Source organism: Marmota monax, unplaced genomic scaffold (genome assembly GCF_021218885.2).
Source record: "Marmota monax isolate L192 unplaced genomic scaffold, Marmota_monax_Labrador192_F-V1.1 WCK01_AAM20220418_F8-fsc00086, whole genome shotgun sequence".
NCBI lineage: Eukaryota > Metazoa > Chordata > Mammalia > Rodentia > Sciuridae > Marmota > Marmota monax.
Window position 1 is genome coordinate 5,795,205 of NW_026693086.1, and position 22,374 is coordinate 5,817,578.

Here is a 22,374-nt window from a genome sequence, read left to right on the forward strand (position 1 = left end):
TTGTGGGTCACTTGTGGCTATATTTGCTGTTTTCTCCCTGGGATCCAGGCTGATGGAGTCATTTCTAGGTAGAACATTACTGATCACCCTCTTTTGGAAAAGGGAAGAGGGAGTTTAGCGATTATGTCATTCTTACATTTCATTGGTTACAGCAAGTCACATGAGCAAGTCTGATGACCACTGAACATTCATGTGGAGAAATCAATCATCAATTGGAAACGTGTCCAGAGTGCAGGAGTGAGGTTAAGGCTGGAGCAATGAATTTTGAAGTCAGGAGTGTATAGACATGATCTGATGTCATGAGACCGTCTGAAAATGTCAGTAGGAAGAAGAAACCTGGGGGACTGTTCAGAGACTGAGCAGGGAGGGTGAGGTCAGCCACGGAAACAGGAGGTGCAGCCCAAAAGGCAGAAAGGAAAGTAGTGATGTCCTGGAGCCCAGTGTGGGAGGAAGGGCGGCCACCTGTGCCCAGTGACAGGCAAGGCTGAACAAAAGGTGACCTACCTCCTGGATTTAGTAACAGAATGTCACTGCGGATGCCTATTAAAGCAGTTTCCAAAAAGCAAGGGGTGGAGACAAGCTAATTGGAGTGGTTTGAAGAGGCTCAGTCAGCTTTTTGTCACTGTCACCAAAATACCCAACAGAAACAACTTTAAAAAAGGAAAAATGTATTTTTCCGTCTGAAATCCTCACAGTTTCAGAAGATTCAGTTCATGGTTGGCCATCTCCATTGCTCTGGGCATGAGGTGAAGAAGAACATCATGGCAGAGGGAAGCTGTCAGCCAGGAAGGAGAGAGAGAGAAAGACAGAGGGAAGGACTGGGAGAAAATAAACCCTTTCAGGGCATACTCCAGTGACCTACTTCCTCCAATGAGGTCCTATCTCCCAGTAGTCCAATCAGCTGTTAATGGATTAATCCATGCAGTGGATTAATCCACTGATGAGGTCAGAGCCCTCCTGATTCAAAGCCCACCTCTGTACAAATGAGACTTTGGTGGACATTCCAGATCAAAACCATAACAAGAGTTGAGGAATGGAAACAGACTGGAGAACTCTGGAGAAATTTGTCTCTAAAGGAAAAAGGAGAGACAGGAGTTGGAGAAGGTGGGGCGCTAAGGGATCATTTACCTGTTTTATGTGGCAGAAAAAGTAGGGTGTTTTTCTATACAGATGACAGTGGCCAAGGACGGAAGGGTGTTGGGGGTAGAGGTATAGCTCTGGAGGACATGATAGGTGAGATCTAGGGTCCAAGGGGAGGAATCCTTGCTGGGAACAGGAGGGAAGACAGAGTCCAGATGCCCACACTGTGTTGATTTGCTACTGGGAAGGGAGAGGCTTCCTGCCCAATTGGCTTCTATTTTCTCCAAGAGGTGAGAAAAAGTGGGCAGGAGTGTGGGAGTTGAGAACAGAGGAGGTGTGAATGGTTGTTTTGAAGGGCATCTCATTCTAGATAGAGAAACACAATTAGAAGAGGGAGGCCTCCCCTGAAGTTTGGGCCATGAGTTTAAAATGAGACCAGCAGGCTCTGTGGGGTGTCCCTCCTCCAACAATAAGCAGCTGGTCTGGGGCTGGCAAAGGAAGCCAGGGGGGTTAAGAAAGGATGGAACTGGAGACAAAGAGTTAGGGGAGGTTTCACATGAGTGAGTTACTTGGACAGATCACAGATGCTAAGCTGGGTACAACAGAAATGAGAAGGGATGAGGGCTCAAAAAGTGGTTGGAGGGGCTGGGGTTGTGGCGCAGAGGTAGAGCGCTCGCCTAGCATGTGCGAGGCCCTGGGTTCTATCCTCCGCACCACATAAAAATAAAGATGTTGTGTCCACCGAAAACTGAAAAATAAATATTAAAAAAAAAAAGTGGTTGGAGTCAAGGTCACTGAAGCTTTAAGTGGAGGTTCCAGAGGTGGTGCTGTTGCTAGCAATGTTAAGCAAGGTAGAGGGGTGTCCATGGTCAAAGTGGCCATGCAGAAAGGAACATACCCACCATGTATAATCTTATTTGCTTCTGTCACTTCTCCCCAGAGGCCCTTGGTAATGTACAGCCCTAACACAGCAGCACCTAATACGTGCCAGGTACCAGATGAAGAACCTTAATTATTCCTTGAGGGAAGAAGTGAGAGTGGGGGGGGGGTGCTGAGTCACTTCCCTATTCCACAGACATAGCCAGCTTCACCTTGCTGTGAGCCGAGGATGTACTCCCTTGGACTCAGCACCTCAGACTTGAGTGGAGCCACTGACCCTACAAACACAACTCAACTTGGAAAGAAATGAGGCTCAGGGGGTCAGGCCACAGAGAGGAAATAGGAAGAAGACCTTGAAAAGGAATCATTCTTATATTTGCGTCAACCCCTTTTCAGTGGGGGATTTGCTGGCCCACTGCACAGATGGGAAGAGAATAGAGAGGTTGTGCAGCCTACTCCAGCCACACAGCCCAAGCTTTCCTCTCCATCCCTAGGATCTTTTAACTTCCTCAGTGAAGATGTGGCAGGTCGAGCTGTAGGTGCCAAGCCCGCCCCAAAGAGCTGGTGTGCTTAGACTGACTGTGCCTGGATCCTCCCAAATAATGGGCCCTTACTGGTTGTGGGGGAGGTTGGGAAAAGGGTACCCTTGGTGCTCCTGATTATCCCAGACCAGAAAATAGTTCCTACAACCCTTGGGCATAGTCCTCTTCCTCAGTGCAACATCCCCATCTGAGAAGGGAAAAGTATACAGGTGCTGGTACTGGCCTGGCACACCTATGGGTGCTGTGGACTGCTGGTATGACCAGCAGGTGGCGCCAAAGGGGAGTTGCCTAAATAGGCTGGGGGGGTGGGCTCCATGGTGGCTGGGGGTAGATTCCAGAACTGCCAGGCCACCCTGGGTTCTTAGAGGCATGAATGGACGGAGAGGTTGCCAGTCCCAGCCATCCCAGAGGGCTTGGCAGGCAGACTGCCTTCTCCCACAGGTGACATCATCTTCCTGACCTGGGATCTAGGAAAGTTGACTCCTTAAAGGACAGACAGCTTGCTAAGGCTTTGGGGATCCCATAGTGATCAGGGCAACTTTTGGCTCATCTCTGACTCCGTTTCCTCTCCACCTTACAGATGTGCATAGTCTCTAGTAATTATCTTCCAGATGTCAGGGGTACACTTCCCTCCACCAGTAAGCTCCCTCATAACCCAGGCTTGAGATTAAATTCTTTCTTTAAGGCCCGGAAATGTCCACTTTATTGTTCAGTTGTGAGTAAGAGCTAAGGCACAATTTGGTTGCCTCCAGCAGTCTGAGGGGCGGGAGGACCCTGAATATGTAAACCATCCTGGGGGCTGAGCCCACCAGCCGACTTTTGGGCCTGGGGCTGACCATCAGACCCTAGCCCCAGCAGCCCAAAGGCTGTGTTGAAGAGGTTGATGGGAGAGGAGCCATCAGTGATCAAGGTGGATTTCAGACCAAGGGACTGGAGCAGTTTGACCTGGAGGTGAAGAGGAGGAGGGGGAAGGAAAGAAGACAGGGTTAGAAGTTGGTCACTTCTTGCACTTCCAAGTGACCCTCCTGAAACCAACTGATTTGAAGTGTCAGCTCCCCTTCATCCCATCACCCGGCCAGCCTTCCTTGGAAGCATCGGTCACAGACTGACACCCCAGGTATTCACTGTCTCCCCCAAGAGTTCCAGCTCTCTGCTGAGTCTAATACAGAGCCTGATGTTGACACACATGACACTGTGCTCAAGTGACAAATGATAAAAGGACGTCTGCTCACTCCCTCTCCCTGACATTCTAGATGTCATTTCTCTTCTGCCTTCTTAGTTCCAAGGCTGGTCCCAAGACAAACACGCCTCACCAACCTCCCCTAACCCTCACCTGCATCTCTGGCCCGGCCACAGCCAGGTCCCTGATGGTGCTGGGGCCCAGGGCCTCTGTCATCTGCTTGAACTTCTTTGCCTCCACCTCAGCCAGTTGCTGGGCCTTGCTCACTTCCAGCTCCAGCTGAGCCCGGGCATAGACCAGTTCCAGCTCTCGTACTTTCTGGACCCGCTGGAGCTCAGCCTCCTGCAAGGGAAGAAACGTGGCTGGCTTAAGATCATGTGGTCCCTGGGAACTGTCCAGAAAGTCACCCTAGCCAGCGAGCCTGAAGGAACTGAGGCAGAGGGAACACCGCTCTAATCTTTTAGTCAGCAGGGTGTGAATCCTCGCTATGCCACTGCTTAGCTAGTGACGCACAGGCGCTCCTTAATCTGAGCATCAGTGCAGTGGTGCTCATGCCTGTGATCCCAGCTACTTAGGAGGCTGACACAGGAGGATTGCCAGTTTGAGGCCAACCGGGGCCACATAACAAGATCCTGTATGAAAATAAAAAAGGGCTGGGATGTAGCTCAGTGGTAAAACACCGCTGGGTTCAATCTCTGGTACCACACAGACACACAAAAAAGATAAGACCTACCTCAAGGGGATTTCAAGCACAAAATAAGAACATGAATGTAAAGCACATGCTTCACATAACTGGCACAAAGGTGTCAGTGTTTGAGTACTCATCTGCAAAATGGGTATAATAATCTTTACTTTCAAGGAATGGATTAAATGCATTGCTATAGGGCAAAGGTCTTTGTAAAACACAAAGTACTTGAAGAGGGCTTTATATTAGGGTGCTTGGTATCCTGCTTGGCTTCAGGGACCATAATGAATGGGTCTCTTCCAGGTTCCAAGGCCACACCCTTTCACAAGCAGTCCCCAACTCACCGTCTCAATGGCCAAAGCCTGTGCCTTCAGCTTGGCCTGCAGCACGGAGCCTTCGCCCTCAATCCGCGCAGCCTCTGCACGGGACTCAGCTTCGGCCTTGGCAGTCCCGGTGCTCTTTACCGCTGTGCTGGAGGGGGAGGCAGAGTCCCATAAAACTCAAAAGAAGGCCCTGACCACTTGGGGCCTTGATTTAGGCCATGCAACATGCTGTTCCATCTCACACACACCCTGGTGCCCCCCACCCACCATTTCCCAAGACCATCCTCCTCTGGTTCTCCACCCACCTCAAAGCTTCAAGCTCCAGGAGTTCTTTGCGAGCTTTTTCAGCTTCTGATTGGTCCAAGATCTTCTGCCTCTCTAGTCGGCCTCGGGCTTCTTGTTCTAGTCTCTGGGCCTCGTGCCTGGATGAGATCAGAGACAGGCTGAGATGCTGGCATGGGGCCACAGCTGGATAGGACTGCCAAGGGCAGAGACTGCCAAGCCTTAGGGAGCCAGGACAGACCCTGACCTCAGAAGGCACTGGACACGCACCTCCACTCAAAATAGCGTGCACGCTGTTCGCATCCCCAGGGTGGCTCTAGACCTGGGGAAGGCAGCATGCTCAGGGCCCCTGCTTCACCCAATATCCCCTCCAGTGGTAAAAACAAGTAAGCAAGGGCGATTTCAGATAGAAACAAGCACCTTGGAGATGGTAAAATGGGTGTCTAGGCAAAGAGGGTGCTACTGCAGTCATGGGAGAAAGAAAAGGAGGCGACCTTCAGACTGAGATCAAGAGGAGGAGCCTGGTTTGAAAATGCTCTAGGGAAGCGCTTTCTAGGCAGTGGATCAGCCTGTGCAAAAGGCTGTTGAGCCGGGCACAGTGGCGCACGGCTGTAATCTCAGCTGCTCAAGAAGCTGAGGCAGGAGGATCACCTCAGCACTGGCGAGGTGCTAAGCAACTCAGAGACCCTGTCTCAAAACAAAATCAAAACAGGGCTGGGGATGTGGCTCAGTGGTCGAGTGCCCTGGAGTTCAGTCCCCAGCACACCTCCCCCAAATAAAAGGCTTCAGGTGGGGAAGCCCTTAGAAGTTCATTTGCAGTGCCAGAGACAGAACCCACGCTAGGCAAGCACTCTACTGCTGATCTATACCCCCTGCGCCAGGAGCAAGGTGGGAAGCTAAGGGAGTACAGGTGGCACCTTAGTCTCATTTTTAAGTGGGTCACGTTATCCACAGTGTAAAGAGGTCCTCAAGAACAAGGATGCAGCAGGTGGACATAATGGACTCCATGCTACTCACGCCCTGGGAGTATAAGATGGAGACCCCGGAGAGGAATTCTAGGCAGCTGAGCCCCAGGTGTCACTCACTTGGCTGCTGCCTCCTGGGAGTTGGTGGTGATCTCAATGGCCAGCTGGACACTGCGTTGCAGGGCGTCCCGGGTCCTCTGGTCCACAGGCTCCACCGACTGCACATCCACACTGCTGACTACCAGCCCATTCTGGGGGAAGACGGTCTGGTCCCTGGACTTGGGCAGGCTCATGCCATCAGAGCCCTTGACTTCTGAGGTCTCAAAGCCAAAGACGGCTGTGCGAATGATGCGAGCCGAGTTCTTATGGAAGTCATCGAAGGTGACGGAGGCCACAGTTCCTCGCACCTGGGAGGCGATGGCCTTACAGGCATCCCCCACAAAGTCAGGCACCGAGAAGAGCTTGGCTGCCTCCTGAGGATCATTCCGGTCATTCAATTCAAAGTGCCTGTGGACAAAGAGGCCCAGAAGAGAAAGCTGTTCTCTTTTTTCTTTTCTTTTTTTTAATTTATTTTTTTTTTAAGTTTTCGGCGGACACAACATCTTTGTATGTGGTGCTGAGGATCGAACCCTGGTCACAGGCATGCCAGGCGAACGCACTACCGCTTGAGCCACATCTCCAGCCCTGAGAAAGCCGTTTTCTTAACCAGGCACAGTGACACAAGCCGGTAATCTCAGTGGCTCAGGAGGCTGAGACAGGAGGATTGCACATTCAAAGCCATCCTCAGCAACTTAGCAAGGCCCTAAGCAACTCAGCAAGAGCCTGTGTCTAAATGTCCAAATAAAAAAAAAGGGCTGGAGATGTGGCTCAGTCCCCGCACCTCCCCCCCCCCCCAAAAAAAAGGAAAGACTTTCTCTGAGTACAATTTCAACACTAGCCCTCTATAACTGGGCAGGGCCCCTTACAATAGATAATGCTAACATGTACCCAGTTAGGTCCCAAGGAATGTACCATGTTTCCATTTAATCTCAGCTACCCTGGTAAGCGGGGATAAACATTCTCCCCATTTTACAGAGGTTAACTCACTCGCCCAAGATCATATAATGTGTGGCAGGAAGGAATTCTGAATCCAGGCAATCTGTCTCTTAATGATTATGCTACAGTGCCCTGGAATATGCCAGAACCATCCACCTCACATGGTACTGGCTACTCTCAGCCAAGAAGTGAGAAACACACACTTGGGAGTTGGTAAGCATTAGTTCTGCAAGTAACTTATCTCACCCTAATTCTAAGGGCTGCCATTGGAACTCTTGTCATATACAGGGACTGTTCCAATTCTCTCAGCACCCTGTCAACAGCCCTGTGATGTAGGTGATGCTGTTACACATAGGTAAGCTGAGGAGAGCACCAAGTGGTTTGCACAGGTCCATAGCTAGGGAGAAGCAGAGCTGGGCTGTGGTTTCAGAACAGGTGCTTTGGCCACATGGTCTGCCCACTCCTGCCTGCTGTATCCCATTGATCTTTTAATAACCTTTCACTTGTGTTGTGTTAAACGCATGTTGGGAGTTTCCCTGTGTTCAGCTACTGGTTCCCCAAGTCCCAGAATGTGAGTGAGCCCACAACTTCCCTGGATTTGCTAATGCCTGGCTTCCTTCTGCACCAGGCATGGAGTCAGGCATTCTGCCCTCATTAGGAGGCATCTCTCTTTCTCAGGGCTCCCCAGGACTGCACCCAGCAGACCCTCACCCAAGACTCCCAGCCCTCACCAGTTGTAGGCGAGCTGCAGCTGCAGTCTGGCATGATCCGCTGTTTCTATGGTGATGACATCTGTAAAGAAGTCAGGTCCCAGCAGCAGACAGAGGGCTCGGCGGGCATGGGGACGTTTGGGCCGCCCCGCCGACAGGGACAACACTGTGAACTGCTCCTCAGGACCCAGGGACACCAGCTCTGGCCCAAAGACCACCCTGAAGGGAGAGCCAGAAGTCAGGTGGGGGGAGAGCCTCCCCTACCACCCCGCAGGCTGGGGCCAGCCGCTCACCGGGCTCTCTTCTCTCTGTAGTCATACACCTGCACGGCTGCGTTGTGAGGGACGCGGTAGCTGACCACACGCGTCTTGTTCCGGGGAGCTGAGGGCTGAAGGGTCTTAGCTGTGTCCTCCTTGCCCCTGTCTGCCAGAGGGTCATGCCTCTTGTTCAACAGCTCCTCCACCCCAGGGGGCAGCTCCTTCTCCCACAGAACTTCATCCTGTGTCAGCATGTAGGTGCTTCCGATCACAGCACGTACCTTGAGAGGTGGGGACAAGCAGAGGTCTTATCAGTGAGGGTTAGAGCCGTCTTGAGCAGAGCCGATCCACCGTGGAGCAACACAGCAGGTCAGCATGGTCCATACAGCAAAGCTTCATCTGGGCAAGCTACTCGAGCCTTTGCTTTGGGTTCTTCATCTGTAAAATGGACATGACAGTGGCCACCTTGTGGGGTCAAGGATCTAACTGCTTCATGTGTCCAGTTCAAACAACACTTGGCATACAGCAAGTGCTTAATATTATTATTCCTGGGATGCTTAGAGGGCATCACAGAGAGATGCAATGCTAGGAAGTACCTCCTCAGATTCTAATGTGCATTTCTAGGTTGGATTCTTAGAAAAAGAGGTTGGAGATGTGGTCCTCAGTCAAACCAAGGTTGAAAGTTTTAGGTGAAGCAGCAAAAAGGAAATCTTTCACTAGCATATGGGCATGGGGGAGGAGGGTATTATTGCTCCCAGGTCACACTCCAGTGAGGTGTTCAAGATAGGACCAGATTTGCAATGGGGCAGAATCCCCATCCCAGTACCAGGCTCATCCCCGCAGTTTGAGGTTTTGGGTTTTTTTTTTTTTTTTGCTACCAGAGATTGAACCCAGGGAGCTCTTTACCCCTAAGCCACATCTCCAGCCCTTTTTAATTTTTGAGACAGGGTCTGACTAAGTTGCTTATAGTCTTGCTAAGTTACTGAGGCTGCCCTCAAACTTGTGATTCTCCTGCCTCAGCCTCCCAAGTTGCTGGGATTACGGGCATGTGCCACCATGCCCGGCTTCAGTTGCAGTTTTGAAGTAAGATATTTTAGACAAAGAAATGGCAAATATTCCATGGAATGCCCTCGAGTCCACCAGCAGCCCACGCAGATGCTATTATAGATATTGTGGCGTCCCCTCCCCCATGCCCACCACCCCTCTCTCCAGCAGCATCAGATGCTTGCTCAGAGGAAGTCACCACCATGGTCACATAGCAGTGACAGCCGCCCATCCCTCAGCAGTTACCCTTCCAGTCTTGACGTCCTGCACATAGATGCCCTCATTCTCGTCCAGAGGGATGGCCTGCCGCTCCTCCACCACCTCCACCTTGGCAGATGGCACATACTCCAGGGGCCCTCGGATGAGCCAGCGGTCCCCTGCCTGGTGGGAGACCTTCTCCTCCTTCTCCCCCTCCTCCAGGGACTGCAGAGCCCTCAGCAGCAGCCCCTGCTGCTCCGACAGCACATACACATCTTGAATGCCTCGCTCCAACCTCTCCCCTGGCTGCAGGAAAAAAGACTTCTCTCCCTGGTGGCGAGACAGGTGAGGAGAGGGTTAGGAGCAGTTGCCACCCAGGGATACAGGTACCTCCAGTGGCACCTCCCCAGCCCTATGCTATCCTGGGCTTGTGCTGAGTACAGGAGCCCCAAAGCATGCCCCACCCCCACATTATAATACTGTGATGCACTATCTGGACTGTGAGGCTCTTAAGGCTATAGAATCTCACTTAGTCAAACATGTCTCTGAAAGATTCTGTGAACTGTCACACCTGGATCATTACAAGTTAAACTTTTTTTTTTATAGCAGGGATTGCACCCTGGGGTGCTTCATCACTGAGCCACATGCCCAGCCCTTCTTACTTACTTGTTTTGTTTATGTGGTGCTGAGGATCAAACCCAGTGCTTCACATGTGCGAAGTGAGCCACAACTCCAGCCCCCTTTATATATATTTTAATTTTAAGACAAAGTCTTGCTAAGTTGGTGAGGCTGACCTCAAACTTGGAATTCTGTTTCAGCTTTCAGAACTGCTGGGATTACAGGCATGCACCACGACCTCACCCAGCTCCAAGTTAAACTGTTTAGAGTTAACCTATTCACAAGAGTTACAAAACTGGATACTTGGTGCATGCCTGTAATCTCAGCAATTCAGGAGGCTGATGCAGGAGGATCACAAGTTTCAGGCTAGCCTGCAGCCATTTAAGCAAGATCTTATCTCAAAATAAGAACTCAAAAGGGCTGGAGATATAGTTCAGGAGTAGAGGCCCCCGAGTTCAATCCCAATACCAAAATGATAAATAAAAATAAATAATAACGCAATATTCTGGGAACACGGCAACCTCCTCTGTTTATGCATTGTCTGGGCTGCATTTACAAGACAACAGCTGAACCCCTGGGCTTCAACAACAACCCTGTGCTATAAGCAGAAACTACTGCTGCGCAGCCCTTTAGAGGAAGTGTGCGGTTCCTGGAGTCTCCACATAAAGTTCATGGAGCAGGGGAGAAGGGTAAACTGTGGGATTTGTTTTACACAAGATGATCAAGGTTCCAGAACACAGAAGAGACAGGGTTTCAGGGTCTTCGGGCATGGCGTGGGGGGCAGGATGCAGAACAGGAAGCACGTCCCTGAGGTTCCCTGGAGGCTGCCCGGGTTTCAAATGGGAAGGGTCCTAGGCACACAGAACTAAGTGTGCAAAGGCACCGAGGGTGTTTCTAGATTGTGGAATGAGTGGAAGTCAGAAGCCTCCTGTCACTCAAGAGCACTTACCCTCATAGGACAGGCTCTGGGGAAAAGGAGGAACTCACCTTGATGACCCGCTTTTGTCCCAGCTGGTTCTTGCCATCTGGTCCGACGGGGTCAAGGACCACACAGTAGTTTTGGGGGCCCAGTGTGGTGATGGGCACGACTCCTAGTACTTCCTCATGAACATCGGGCACGTGAGCTGCTGTGTCCTGGACTGTCACCAGCCACTCCTCCCCAGTGCGGCGGGTCACTCCACGCAAGTCCTGGAAGTTCTGCCGAGCCCGGAGGTGCAGGGCTGTCTGCAGAAGGAGACGCTGGGTGTTCAGTAAGTCTCCCTCCAACTTCCTCCTACCACTTCCTTGGGGGATTCTGGGAACACCACTGGCCACTAACTCTGCTCCCAGGTCTGAGTGACTTTTTAACCCTTCCAGATAGCCAAGATAGTCCTCAGTTGATGTGACCTCTGGGGGTTTTATAGTGACCCTAGTAATGTCTTCCTTTCACTGTCACATCGTCTGCTGCTATTCTCTGCCACTTGGAGCATTCCCTAGCCCAGGGTCCCTTTTCTCATCCCCAGGCCACAAACCTTTTCCGTAAGGATTACAGCATCCACCAAATCCAGAACCTCCTCGAACACTGCTGGGAGATATGCACCCACAGAGCGGACCAGCCATTCTTCTCCTGGTCAAGGGCAGGAGGTCAAGGTCAGAAGTTATGCAGCCTCCCCCAGATGTCTTTTCCACAGCTTAGATAACAGGACAACAGGACTTCAAAGGTGAAGAGAAGTCACTGCCCCCAGGTTCAAAGGCCTGACAGGAGCCCTTGGACTCATTCCTTTCTCCCTCCAGAATTAAAGAAAAAAAAAAAAAAAAAAAACTTCTAGAATGCTCAAGGAGTTGCTACGCGAACACTCTGCTATTCCTTCTCTATGCCCCAAAGACTAAATTTTTCCCTCCCCTAAAATGGGCAGGAAAAGTGCCTCTATTAGCCAGGCACGGAGGTGCACGCCTGTAATCCCAGCAGCTCAGGAGGCTAAAATAGGAGGATCGGGAGTTCAAAGCCAGCCTCAGCAAAAGCAAGACACTACTGGGCTGGGGATGTGGCTCAAGCGGTAGCGCGCTCGCCTGGCATGTGTGCAGCCCGGGTTTGATCCTCAACACCACATACAAACAAAGATGTTGTGTCTGCTGAAAACTAAAAAAATAAATATTAAAAAAATTTCCCTCTCTCCTCTCTCAACCTTAAAACAAATGAAATAAAAACAAACAAAAAAAAACAAGACACTAAGCAACTCAGTGAGACCCTGTCTCTAAAATACAAAATATGGCTGGGGGTGTGGCTCAGTGGTGGAGTAACCCTGAGTTCAATCCCTGGTACCCTGGTGCCTCTAGTAGAGTTGTGGGTATCCTTTTGTTTCCTGGAGCAGCAAGGACGCCCAAGCTTCAGCCTTGCCCCACCTGGTCACATATCCTGGGCAAGTCACCGGATCTCTGTGCCTCAGCCTTGCCATATGGAAGACAGGAAAGTCACATCAAGGTTGTTGGTGGACTCAATAAGCTACAATTTGTAAAGCATTTTGATCCACATCCAGCAATGCACTTGGCTGCATTTGTTCACTGTATTTGAACCTCTGCATTGTTGATCCAGAATCAGATAAGACCTGGCCACTGCCCACAGCTCATGGTGAAGGGTGGGAGAGGGAAAGCCCACGCCCAGGTTCTCATGATCACAGGATCAGGGCTGGGGCAGAGCCAGCGCTGGACAGCCCTCCATAGTTCAAGAAATACCGAGGGCTAGGGATGAGGCTCAAGTGGTAACGCACTCGCATGCATGTGGCGCTGGGTTCGATCCTCAGCACCACATAATAAAAAATAAAGACGTTGTGTCCATTGAAAACTGAATATTAAAAAATTCTCTTAAAAAAAAAAAAACACAAAATTCTAGAGTTCTCAAAGTGAACTCATTTACTATGCCTAACTATAATGCTCTATTATGTGCACACAAGGCAAGCACTCTACCAACTGAGCTGTAGCCCAGCCCTAAAAAATGAAAAGAGAAACCAGAGAAGCACTGCCCTCTGGCTACAAGTGGCTTTCCCTGCTTCCCCTGCAGGCAAGGTCCCTCCTGCCCACCCACCATCAGTGTCCCTTGGGGTCCCCACCTGTCACCCTCTCCTTGCCATCCCGGTCCAAGCACTCCTTGCGGGCCCTCAGCCTCAGTGCCTGATTCTGTCTGATGACAGTAGCCTGAATGATCTCCACAACCTCCACCTCCTTCCGGGGGATGTACGTGCCTGAGAAAGGGGAGATGGAACAGAAGCTGAGGATAGAAGAGGTCAGGGCGATGGTGGGAAGGCAAAGACCCGGACCCCAACCAAAGACCCTGACCTCTCCCAATGGAGAGTTAACTCACCCGGTCCCTCAAATAGCCATTCGTCTCCTGCTACTATCTTGTTTCCATCCTTATCCTCAAAGTCCAGCAGCGCCTTAAGATGCAGGGCAGTGTTGGGCAGGACCACTTGCAGTGGTGTGATGTCCTAGTGGGGGATGAAGAGGCCAGGGGCACTCAGTGCTATGACCTTGAGGGTTAAACCTGATAGTATGAAGGTCAGAACCTATGGCATCAATCATTATATGTCCCAAAATAAGAACCAGGTGGAATACCCAAGGTAGAAGTGGTCCCAAGTACATCTGATCTGAAGAACTAAAGGATGGAGTAGATCAAGCAGGAGGATGCTATCACTGATGAGCTCAGGAGATGTTTAGAGCTAATAATCTAAGAGGGAGACTGAGAAGAAGGATTGAGATATTTTAGAAATATCTGAGAAGCTGAATCAATGAAATTTCCTGGTCTTTGTTCACCGGTGCTCTCTAGGGATTATATGAAGGTGGGAAGATATAAACCATTATAACATTAACAAGCAAGTTTTAAGCATGGTTTTGCCTCATGGTTATAAGATAGTCATTGGTGTTCCAATCATCACATCTTCAGACAAGAAGGGGAACCTGGCAAAAAAAGTAGATGCACCTTCTAAAAGTTTGTAGAAATGTCTCCACAAACATGAATTCATTTGATATTTGACAATGTTCTGAGACAGACAGGAAAGGGAAAAAAAAAAAGGATCACAGACATTAGGAGACACGATCAAGGTCACACAGCCAATAAAGAATGGAATCAAGACTTGAATCCTAGGGAATCTTGCCTGCTCTCCCGACTCCAACTAAACTGGCCCTGGGCTGTGGAAGATGGAGTAACCACTCTGCCCTCTGGCCACACACTGGCTAGAGTCTCCCTTTCCCTGTTCACCTCCCATACACAGGATACTCTGGTCATCGTGACTGAGGACACAGCCTCTGTCTTCATGAAGTTTCAGTTCCAGCAGGGAGATAAGGCAGGACTATTCTCCCCAGACTGCAGATGTCAGGGAGGGTGGTTCTGCAGAAACTCACTTGAAGGAGAAGTTTGGGAACTGGCTTTTTTTTTTTTTTTTTTTGGTATTGAGAATTGAACCCAGGGGAGTTCTCTCACTGAACCACATCCCCAGTCCATTTTATATTTTATTTTGAGACAGGGTCTCACTAAGTTGCTGAGGGTCTTGCTAAATGCTGAGGTTAGCTTTGAACTTGTGATCTTCCTGCCTCAACCTTCTGAATTGCTGGGATACCCAGCTAAGAAGTTAGAGATGGAAAGGAGAGAGGACTGAGAGGTGAGGAGCAGAGCCTCAGGAGACACAGGATGGGTTGGGCTCCATCACGTCCACTTGATGGAGGGGAATCTCCCCAAGGATCCACAGTGTAGACAGGAGAGGAGGGTAGGTTGGGGACACAGAGGAGGAAGCAGGGAGCAGGAAAGGTGAGTAGAAAGACGGTGAGTCAATTTTGCCCTGGTGAGAACCAGCAAATGTCCCTCCCAGCCCTTCCCACTGTCCCCTCAGAAGACAGTGCAGAGCCCTAGGACAGGCAGAGTGGGGGATGGGGAAGCAAGCCAAGTACCTTTTCCAGCACTTCCCCTGGGTACAAGGGAAAGGGGTCCTGGGCCAACCTGATCTCTTGGTCAGCGTGGCGAAGCCGTACTTGCCCTGTGACATCGAACAGCACGGAGCCCTGGGCATCCCGGGACACAGGGTTGGTCACTGTGCAGTAGTGGCGTGGGGGGACTGTTACCATGCGCACGGGGGCAAACAGCACCCTGTTAGAAGGCGAGAAGGGGTGTGAAGACTCAGGTCCCCGTTCCCAGAGGAGACTGCAAACAGGAGAAAGCTCCCTGCCACCCAAGTTTGCGAACAGGGCAGAGACCAATGAGCCCTTCTTGGCCCCGAGGGCCCCACACCAACCTCTCATTATCCTGCCGGATATAGGTCTTTGGCCCAATCTCCACCCGGGACACGTTGCTGTTCAGGTCCAGTACATGGATGTAGTGGTATGGGGGTATGCGGATGATGGACTCTTCAGTTGCCATGGTGACTCCTAAGCACAGGGCTATGACAGACAGATGGGAAGAAGACACAGGATAAGCACAGGGGACCTGGGATGAGGCAGGCCCCAGTCTAAAGATGGCCTATGGGTGGCCCTTCATTTTTAAGCTCAAATGACGTCTCCCATTTCCTGTCCCCACTCCCACGTCCCCTTTGTTTTTCCCACCCAGGACACCAGAGCCCATCCACAAAAGGTTAGATCAAAAGGTTCCCCTCTAGGTGCACAGAGTTAGAGCTACCTCCAGCTGGAAGTGTAGATCCGTCTATGGGGACAGCGATGTAGCCTCTCCCAGCACACAGTGGGAAGCAGCCACTCTGCAGGGCGCTCTGGCTCCTCCAGAGGCAGGCAGCTTTTATTTCAGGGGATCCCAAAGGCCAGGCAATATAAAGTGTTAGCCCGAGGCCAAAGAATATCTGCATGATCTTTTTCTGCCCCCTCCCCTTCCTTGAGCGTTAAGCAATCCTGGGGTGAACAGGTGAGACGTGATCCACCAGGGAAGGGATCCCTGACTGAATTGATGCTTCCATAGAATCACCCAGATTGGTAACAGCCAGTCATTCTAGTGTTTGCCTCTAGTTCCCTTTCTGGTCTGTTGTCACCCTGTTGTTATGGGATTGGGGAAGGGAAAAGGGGGCAAATAATTTTTGTATTCCACCCACCCCAGGCTACCTGCCTCCATATCTGGGTAGTTTCATCCAGAGGCTGGCCTGTTCAGGAACATCACACACATGACCTAATGCCCATCCCTACATCCGGCATCCCTTGGACTCTGGACATGTTTTTATGAGTCAGCAAAGGAAATCAAGTTTACTATGCAACTCTAAGCCTTGTCCTTAGATTACAGTCAGATTTTTTTCCTTCTTCTGTTTGCTTTTTTTTTGGGGGGTGGATATTGGGGGGTAGGTAATAGACGTGAGCCTTGGGAACATGAGGTTTAGGGGATAATTCTATAAACTGGGTCTATCATGCTAACCCCACATGCTTTCTTTCAAAAAGTAAACTACCCACCTAGCTTAAGAAATGCTACATTCCTCACGAAATACCTGTGATCTGCAGGAAGAATGCTGAACACAGTTACCCTGGGGAAGGGGCACTTTTGTGACCCTTACACAGACCAGATCCCTGAACTCAGGGAGATAAGGATAATTCCCCCTAACTGGTTCCAATTACAACTGGTCAGTGTGGGCATAGCTCACTCAAAGTTGCCTCTAGATCTTTAGCAGGTCATTAAAATGTAAAATCTCCCCTCTAAGGGTAAGACCATACAAAGAATGGACATCTGGTGCAATCCTGCCTTCCCTGGGGCCCCCATTAAAATTGGTGGGCGGCAGGGGTATGTCATTCTCCTGAGAGGACCCCCACTCTCTTGAGAACATGCCCCCTTTTACCTTTTCCTATCCCTTCTAATAAGCTCCTGCTTGTTACTCTGAGCAACGTGTCTGAAATCATACATACAACAGGGCCCTGAATTCCACCCTGATATCACAGAGCAGGGTGGAATTAGGGTCGAATCCAGGGCCCTGTTTGTAAGTACTCTACTGCTGAGCCGCACCCTCAGCCACCACATATTTCTGAAGTCACCACCAAAAGGAGTGGTTCTTCATTTATTCACTCAGGCAGTTTTCCATTTGGGGAACAATGAAAGTAAGATGGTTTTGAAGTGGTTTCTCACAGGACAAATAGGCAGAAGCCCGGAAATTATAGAATCAAAACTGGAAGAGAAACCCGAGAGAACAGTTTTACTTGATCCACACAACCTATAAAATGTCAGTTTGTTTGTGTCACAATTATGAGATTTTAGCTGGGCATGGTGGCACATGCCTATAATCCCAACAACTCAGGAGGCTGACGCATGCAGACTGCAGTTTGAGGCCAGCCTCAGCAGCACAGTGAGATACTATCTCAAAAAATAGGAAGGACTGGAGTGTAGACCATCCCTGGGTTCAATCCCCAGTAAAAAACCAAAGTAAGACAAAAAACCCAAAACCAAATCATGAACTTTTACAAGCTCTGAATTTGTGCTTCTCTTGAATATTTTGGAGACCAGCAACACAACATCCACATTTCAGGTGGCAAAGTTGGCAAGAGCCAAGTAGCAGCTACACCCTGTTCTTTCTTTTGGTGGTATTGGGGACTGAACCCAGGGTGCTTTACCACTAAGCTACATCCCCAGTCCTCAGTCCTTTTTTTTTTTTTTTTTTGGGAAATGCTAAGTCACTGAGGGTCTCTCCCTAATTTGTTGAGGCTGGACTTGAACTTGTGATTCTCCTGCCTCAGCCTCCCCGAATTCCTGGGATTACAGACTTGCAGCAGCATGACTGGCAAGCTGCACCCTTTCAATGAGACAAACATTTCTGCTCACCACAGTCCCAGGCACTTCCTATTATCTTATACCTGAGCAACTGCATGCATATCAGCTGCCTGGCTCCTATTTAAAATCCTTTAACCTGGGCTAGGGTTGTGGCTCAGAGGTAGAGAGCTCACCAAGCATGCGTGAGGCACTGGGTTTGATCCTCAGCACCACATACAAAAATAAAATGAAGATATTATGTCCACTTATAACTAAAAATAAATATTAAAAAATCCTTTAACTCAGCATTATCAATAGAACTTTCTACTATTCTAAATCTGCTCTGTCTTTGGACTAATCACATGTGACAACTGAATACTTGGAATGTGGCTAATTTTATCTGTTGGGTGCAGTAGTGCATGCCTGTAATCTCAAGGACTCTGGAGATTGAGACAGGAGGATCCCAAGTTTGAGACCAGTCTCAGGAACTTAGGGAGACCCTAAGTAACTTAGTCAGATCCTGTCTCAAAAAATAAAAGGGGCTGAGGGTATAGCTCAGTGGTAAAACATGGGTCTGGCATGTATCAGAGCCCTGGTACTCCCCAGCCATTTTGTTTTTATACTGGGGTGTGAACCCAGGGGTGCTTACCCGATGAGCCACATCCCCAGCCCTTTTTATTTCATTTTTATTTTGAGACAGGATCTTCCTTGCTAAGTTGCTGAGGCTGGTTTCAAACTTGCAATCCTGTGCTTATAGGTGTGTGCCACTATGCCTAGCCCCTCGAATTTTTTTAAATTATAACTTAAATAGAAAAAGGAGACTAGCTGATCCCATAATGAACAGTATAGCTTTAAGCAGTTGAGACCCAGATAGGGTCAATGAGTCACTCAGGGCCACAAAACAAGTTAGTGATACTATCAGGACTAGATGGCTTTTGAAGGTCTAGATTTCAGGCCTGGCCCTACCTCCCCAGATCTACTCCCCCACCCATCTCCCTTCAGTCCCTTTGAGATCTGTCCCCTAGTTGGCTGGGTGGGGGGTGTGGAGAACATGCTCAGCCTGGTCTGACCACAAGTGCCTCAAATGTCATGAGGTTTTCTGAAACAGCCAACATTCACCTGAAGTCTCAGAGACCACTGTTCCCCTAACACAACACAGATAATGGATGTCAGGATGGAGGGGCAGAGAACTAAACAGCCTGTCCTGTCTTCAGCTAAAGCTGGGTTCATCCTCTATTTTTAAAAGGGGTTCCTGGGCTGGGGAGTAGCTCAGTAGTAGAGCACTTGCCTAGCATGTGCAAGGCCTAGGCTTGAATCCCCAGCACTGTGAAGACAAAATAAAACAGAGGGGCTCGTGATCCCAAGCTCCTATCTTTAAAATAATACCAGGCTTCAGCCAAAATTAAAGAGTCCTGAATCCCTACTTATCAGGGGCCTTCAGAATCACCTGGTAGATGCAGTAAATTGGAAACAGCAGATGCCCAAGTTGTGTATGTGGTGTGCAGTGAGCGAGTGGCAGAGCACCAACTAAAAGCTTAATAGTGATGCAGAATCTTGTCCCCATCCCCTAACTGTAGAATCAACCATCATTTTTACAAGATTCTCCGAGGATTTGGGCACACTGCAAAGTATGGGAAGAGCAGGTGCATAGCAGCCACACCCAACCCAGGCTGCACAGGAGAGGTACCTGGAGATCTTCTAAAGCCACCCATTTCTGGGCTGGGGAAGGGTCCAAGCACTGGTTCTAATATATAGTCAGGACTGAGGACGAGTGGGGAAAGTGTCAATCTGGCAGGTTCTGGCATCACCAGCACGATCTTGGGTCACCTACTAGCACCTGAGCCTTGCTCTGCTCAACTGTGAAGTGGGAAAAAAAGGATGCTTCCTGATGCTGCAGGCTCTAATTAGAGAGAAGGAAGTCTGGAATGCATAGTAGAAGCTCAACAAACAGCTAGGAGCAAGAGTGAACCTGAGATCAAATCAGAATGCTCCTGGAGGGCAGGGAATTTCATTTATTCTCCTTCAGCCCTTCCCCTGTCCCAGCTCTCAGCAGCCCCTTTGTCCCAACTCCTAGGGTCTCTATCCAAGTAGGCCTGAAGTTGGAGGTGAGGATGGTCAGCCCAGCCTTGCCACTCGATCTCCATCAACCTTAGGTTTAGAAAAGTGTGAGAAGTTCAGTTTAAATAGGGATTTTTTGTCAATGTAGTTTGCCTTCATGATTCTGAGTTAAATTTTCTAGTTTGTGAGTCACATGACTCCGAAATTGCTTGTTTTTCATTTGGTGGTTTCCCGGTTTACCAAAACCATTTTCTGCTTTAGGGGACTATTAATGGGAATTGAGAATGTGTGGCTGAAGTTAAATCACTTTAAAATTTTTTTGGTGGCAACGTCTTGGGAGCTTTTCTTAAGAAAATCCTACTTGAGATCTAACCCACTTTGGGAGAAGTGGAGTAGGGCCTCATGAGGGGCAGAGCAGCTCTACCAGCCCAAAACCCTGCTCCTTTGATCTCCTGGATGCTGCCAATAAAAGCCAATCACTGAAGATAAGGATTGTAGACTAGAAGTGACCCAGAAACCAGGATTCAGACTCTAAGCTAGATCAATATTTTCTTTTTTAGGGGGTGGGATGGGGATTGAACCCAGGTATGCTTAACCACTGACCAACATCCCCAACCCTTTTTTATTTTGAGACAATCTCACTAAGTTGCTGAGGCTGGCTTCAAACTTGCCATCCTCCTGCCTCAGCCTCCTGAGTCACTGGGATTATAAGGCTGCACCACCCTGTAATAAACAGCCTGTCCTGAACCCACCTTCAGCTGGGTAATAAACAGCCTGTCCTGAACCCACCTTCAGAATCCCCAACTTGTATTTGAGAAAAGTACCCTCACATAATAGCTCTTAACTTCAATCCTGGTACAGGTTAGGTTTGCAGTAAGTTAAGTGCCTTTAATCAACTCATTTTTCCTTCCTAAGAACTTGGAAGTTATGGAACTTGCTCAGGATCACACAGCTCTCAAAGGCTGGAGTCAGAATTCCATCTGGGGCATTGTGACCAGAGGACTCTGGTTTTCCAGGCAGAAGCATGAAGATTTGAATCCTACATTGAGGACTTAAGAGCCTGGGTACTTCCCAGGAAATAGTGCGAGGGGGGGGGGTTCATAAGTGAGCATTTTCTTGAGTGCAGGCAGGATCAATGCCCACTTCTGCTCCTTCAGAACCTGAGAGAGCAACACCAAACAAGGAGGCCTGAGCACCCCGTTTCCTTAGAGCCCTGAGGTCGTCTCTAGGCTATCCACTCAAGGTTACAGAGAACTGTCCTAACCAAACAGCCCCACCCCAGGGCAGGCTAGGTGCTCTGTGTGCCAAAGGCTGTTCACAAGTGGGAGTTTCCAGGGAGAAGCACCAGGCACACACCACAGGACATATCTTTCCCCCATATCCCAGGGGTTTCCCCCAAGCAGAGTACACAGGGGACATGTGTCAACTGCCACCACCACCCCCTCCTCTGCTCTAGAGTAACAGCTCCAAGATCCCCAGAATCACAGGCTGCTGGGTCCAACTGAGCTTTCTATTTTTCACTTCCTCCTCCTCAAGAGAAGAGAGCCTCTCTTACCAACTCCACCTTTTGGAAACCAAGCCCACCTTAAGATCACTCTGGGGCTGGGGATGTGGCTCAAGCGGTAGCGCGCTCGCCTGGCATGCGTGCGGCCCGGGTTCGAGCCTCAGGCCCCGGGTTCGATAGAGGTTTGATCCTCAGCACCACATACAAACAAGGATGTTGTGTCTGCCAAAAAACTAAAAGATAAATATTAAAAAAAAAGATCACTCTGCCTATGATCTGTCTAGTGATTGGCCAAGGCTCACCACTTGCACAGCCCTGCAAAGGCAGTAGGAAAGCCTAACATTTGGCAGAGTTAAGGAACCTTCAACGGGGACAAATCACATTCTAGGAACTTGAAGGGACAGGCCAGAACCCAGGTCCCTACAGGGTGAAGGATGAGGGCAGCCAAACCAGTCTAGCTCCAAGATAGAGTCTGAATGGACCCTCATATTTGCATGTGTGTGTGGGTGGGGTGGTGAGGGTGGAAGAAACCCAGGCCCTTGTGCATGCTAGGCAAGTGCTCTACCCCAGAGGTACAGCCCCAGTCCCTACCTTTTAAGAGAGTGTGTATGTGGGGGGACGGGGCGGGGGGTGTCTCACTATGTTGCCTAGGCTGGCCCTGAACTCTGGGACCACAGCTACATACCACTGTGTCTAGTAAGGTCCCCATCTTACTTTGGGAGAGACTTCTTACTGAAGTCAGAGAAAGGCCTGAGATTTGAAGAGTGGGAGTGGTGGCCCTAATCTACCTATACTCCAAAACGCAGCAAACTCCAACAAACAAAACCTCCCAAAGCAGCCTCCTTGCTCCTTTCTTCCCTGGGTTCAGGGAGGTCTTAGCTACCCCAGCAAAAGGCCCAAGAAAGCAGGACAGGGTCAAAGAGAGCCTTGGAAGGGACAGATACCCACCACTGGTTTGGGGGCCAGTGTGATGTACTCACATCTACAAGCCAGGCTAGCAGCAGCACCCTCAGATCAGGAAACTCTCTCACAGTCCAGGGAGCCCTTCCAGGCCACCCAGGGCACGGCAGGGCTCTGCTGGGCTGGACGAGGGAGGTGGGGCAGGAGCGGGGCTTGGATGTTTATAGGGCCCCTGCCACGGGGCTCATTTTCTCCCAGGGGCTACTTTGGCTACAGCTCGTGGCACCATAGTTCATTCCACACAGGAATTTCTGCCTTAGAGCCAGCTGTCCGCACTGGAATGAGACTAGGAGGATCAGAAGGCCCGAGATAGGAAGGCAGATGGTGACTCAGTTCTCCTCTACCGCATGTGGCTTTCATTTTC

General features: G+C 49.9%; 1 protein-coding gene across 2 annotated transcripts; it reads right to left on the reverse strand.

Moving 5' to 3' along the window:
• Positions 1-3,194: 3,194 nt before the first annotated feature.
• LOC124099556 (major vault protein-like) lies at positions 3,195-22,161 on the reverse strand. Of its 2 annotated transcripts, XM_058582659.1 has the most exons (16): positions 22,031-22,049; positions 21,131-21,283; positions 15,057-15,201; positions 14,716-14,911; positions 13,136-13,259; positions 12,885-13,016; positions 11,310-11,404; positions 10,786-11,022; positions 9,229-9,510; positions 7,975-8,219; positions 7,703-7,900; positions 6,057-6,443; positions 4,995-5,111; positions 4,711-4,837; positions 3,835-4,023; positions 3,195-3,446 (listed from the first exon to the last, which is right to left on the reverse strand). In XM_058582659.1, the coding sequence occupies exons 3-16, from the start codon at positions 15,179-15,181 to the stop codon at positions 3,228-3,230; spliced, it is 2,673 nt and encodes an 890-aa protein (XP_058438642.1). In that variant the 5' UTR covers positions 15,182-15,201; positions 21,131-21,283; positions 22,031-22,049; the 3' UTR covers positions 3,195-3,227. The 2 variants fall into 2 exon arrangements, with proteins under 2 accessions (XP_058438642.1, XP_058438641.1); XM_058582658.1 differs by lacking the exon at positions 21,131-21,283 and having other exon boundaries at positions 22,031-22,161.
• Positions 22,162-22,374: the final 213 nt, after the last annotated feature.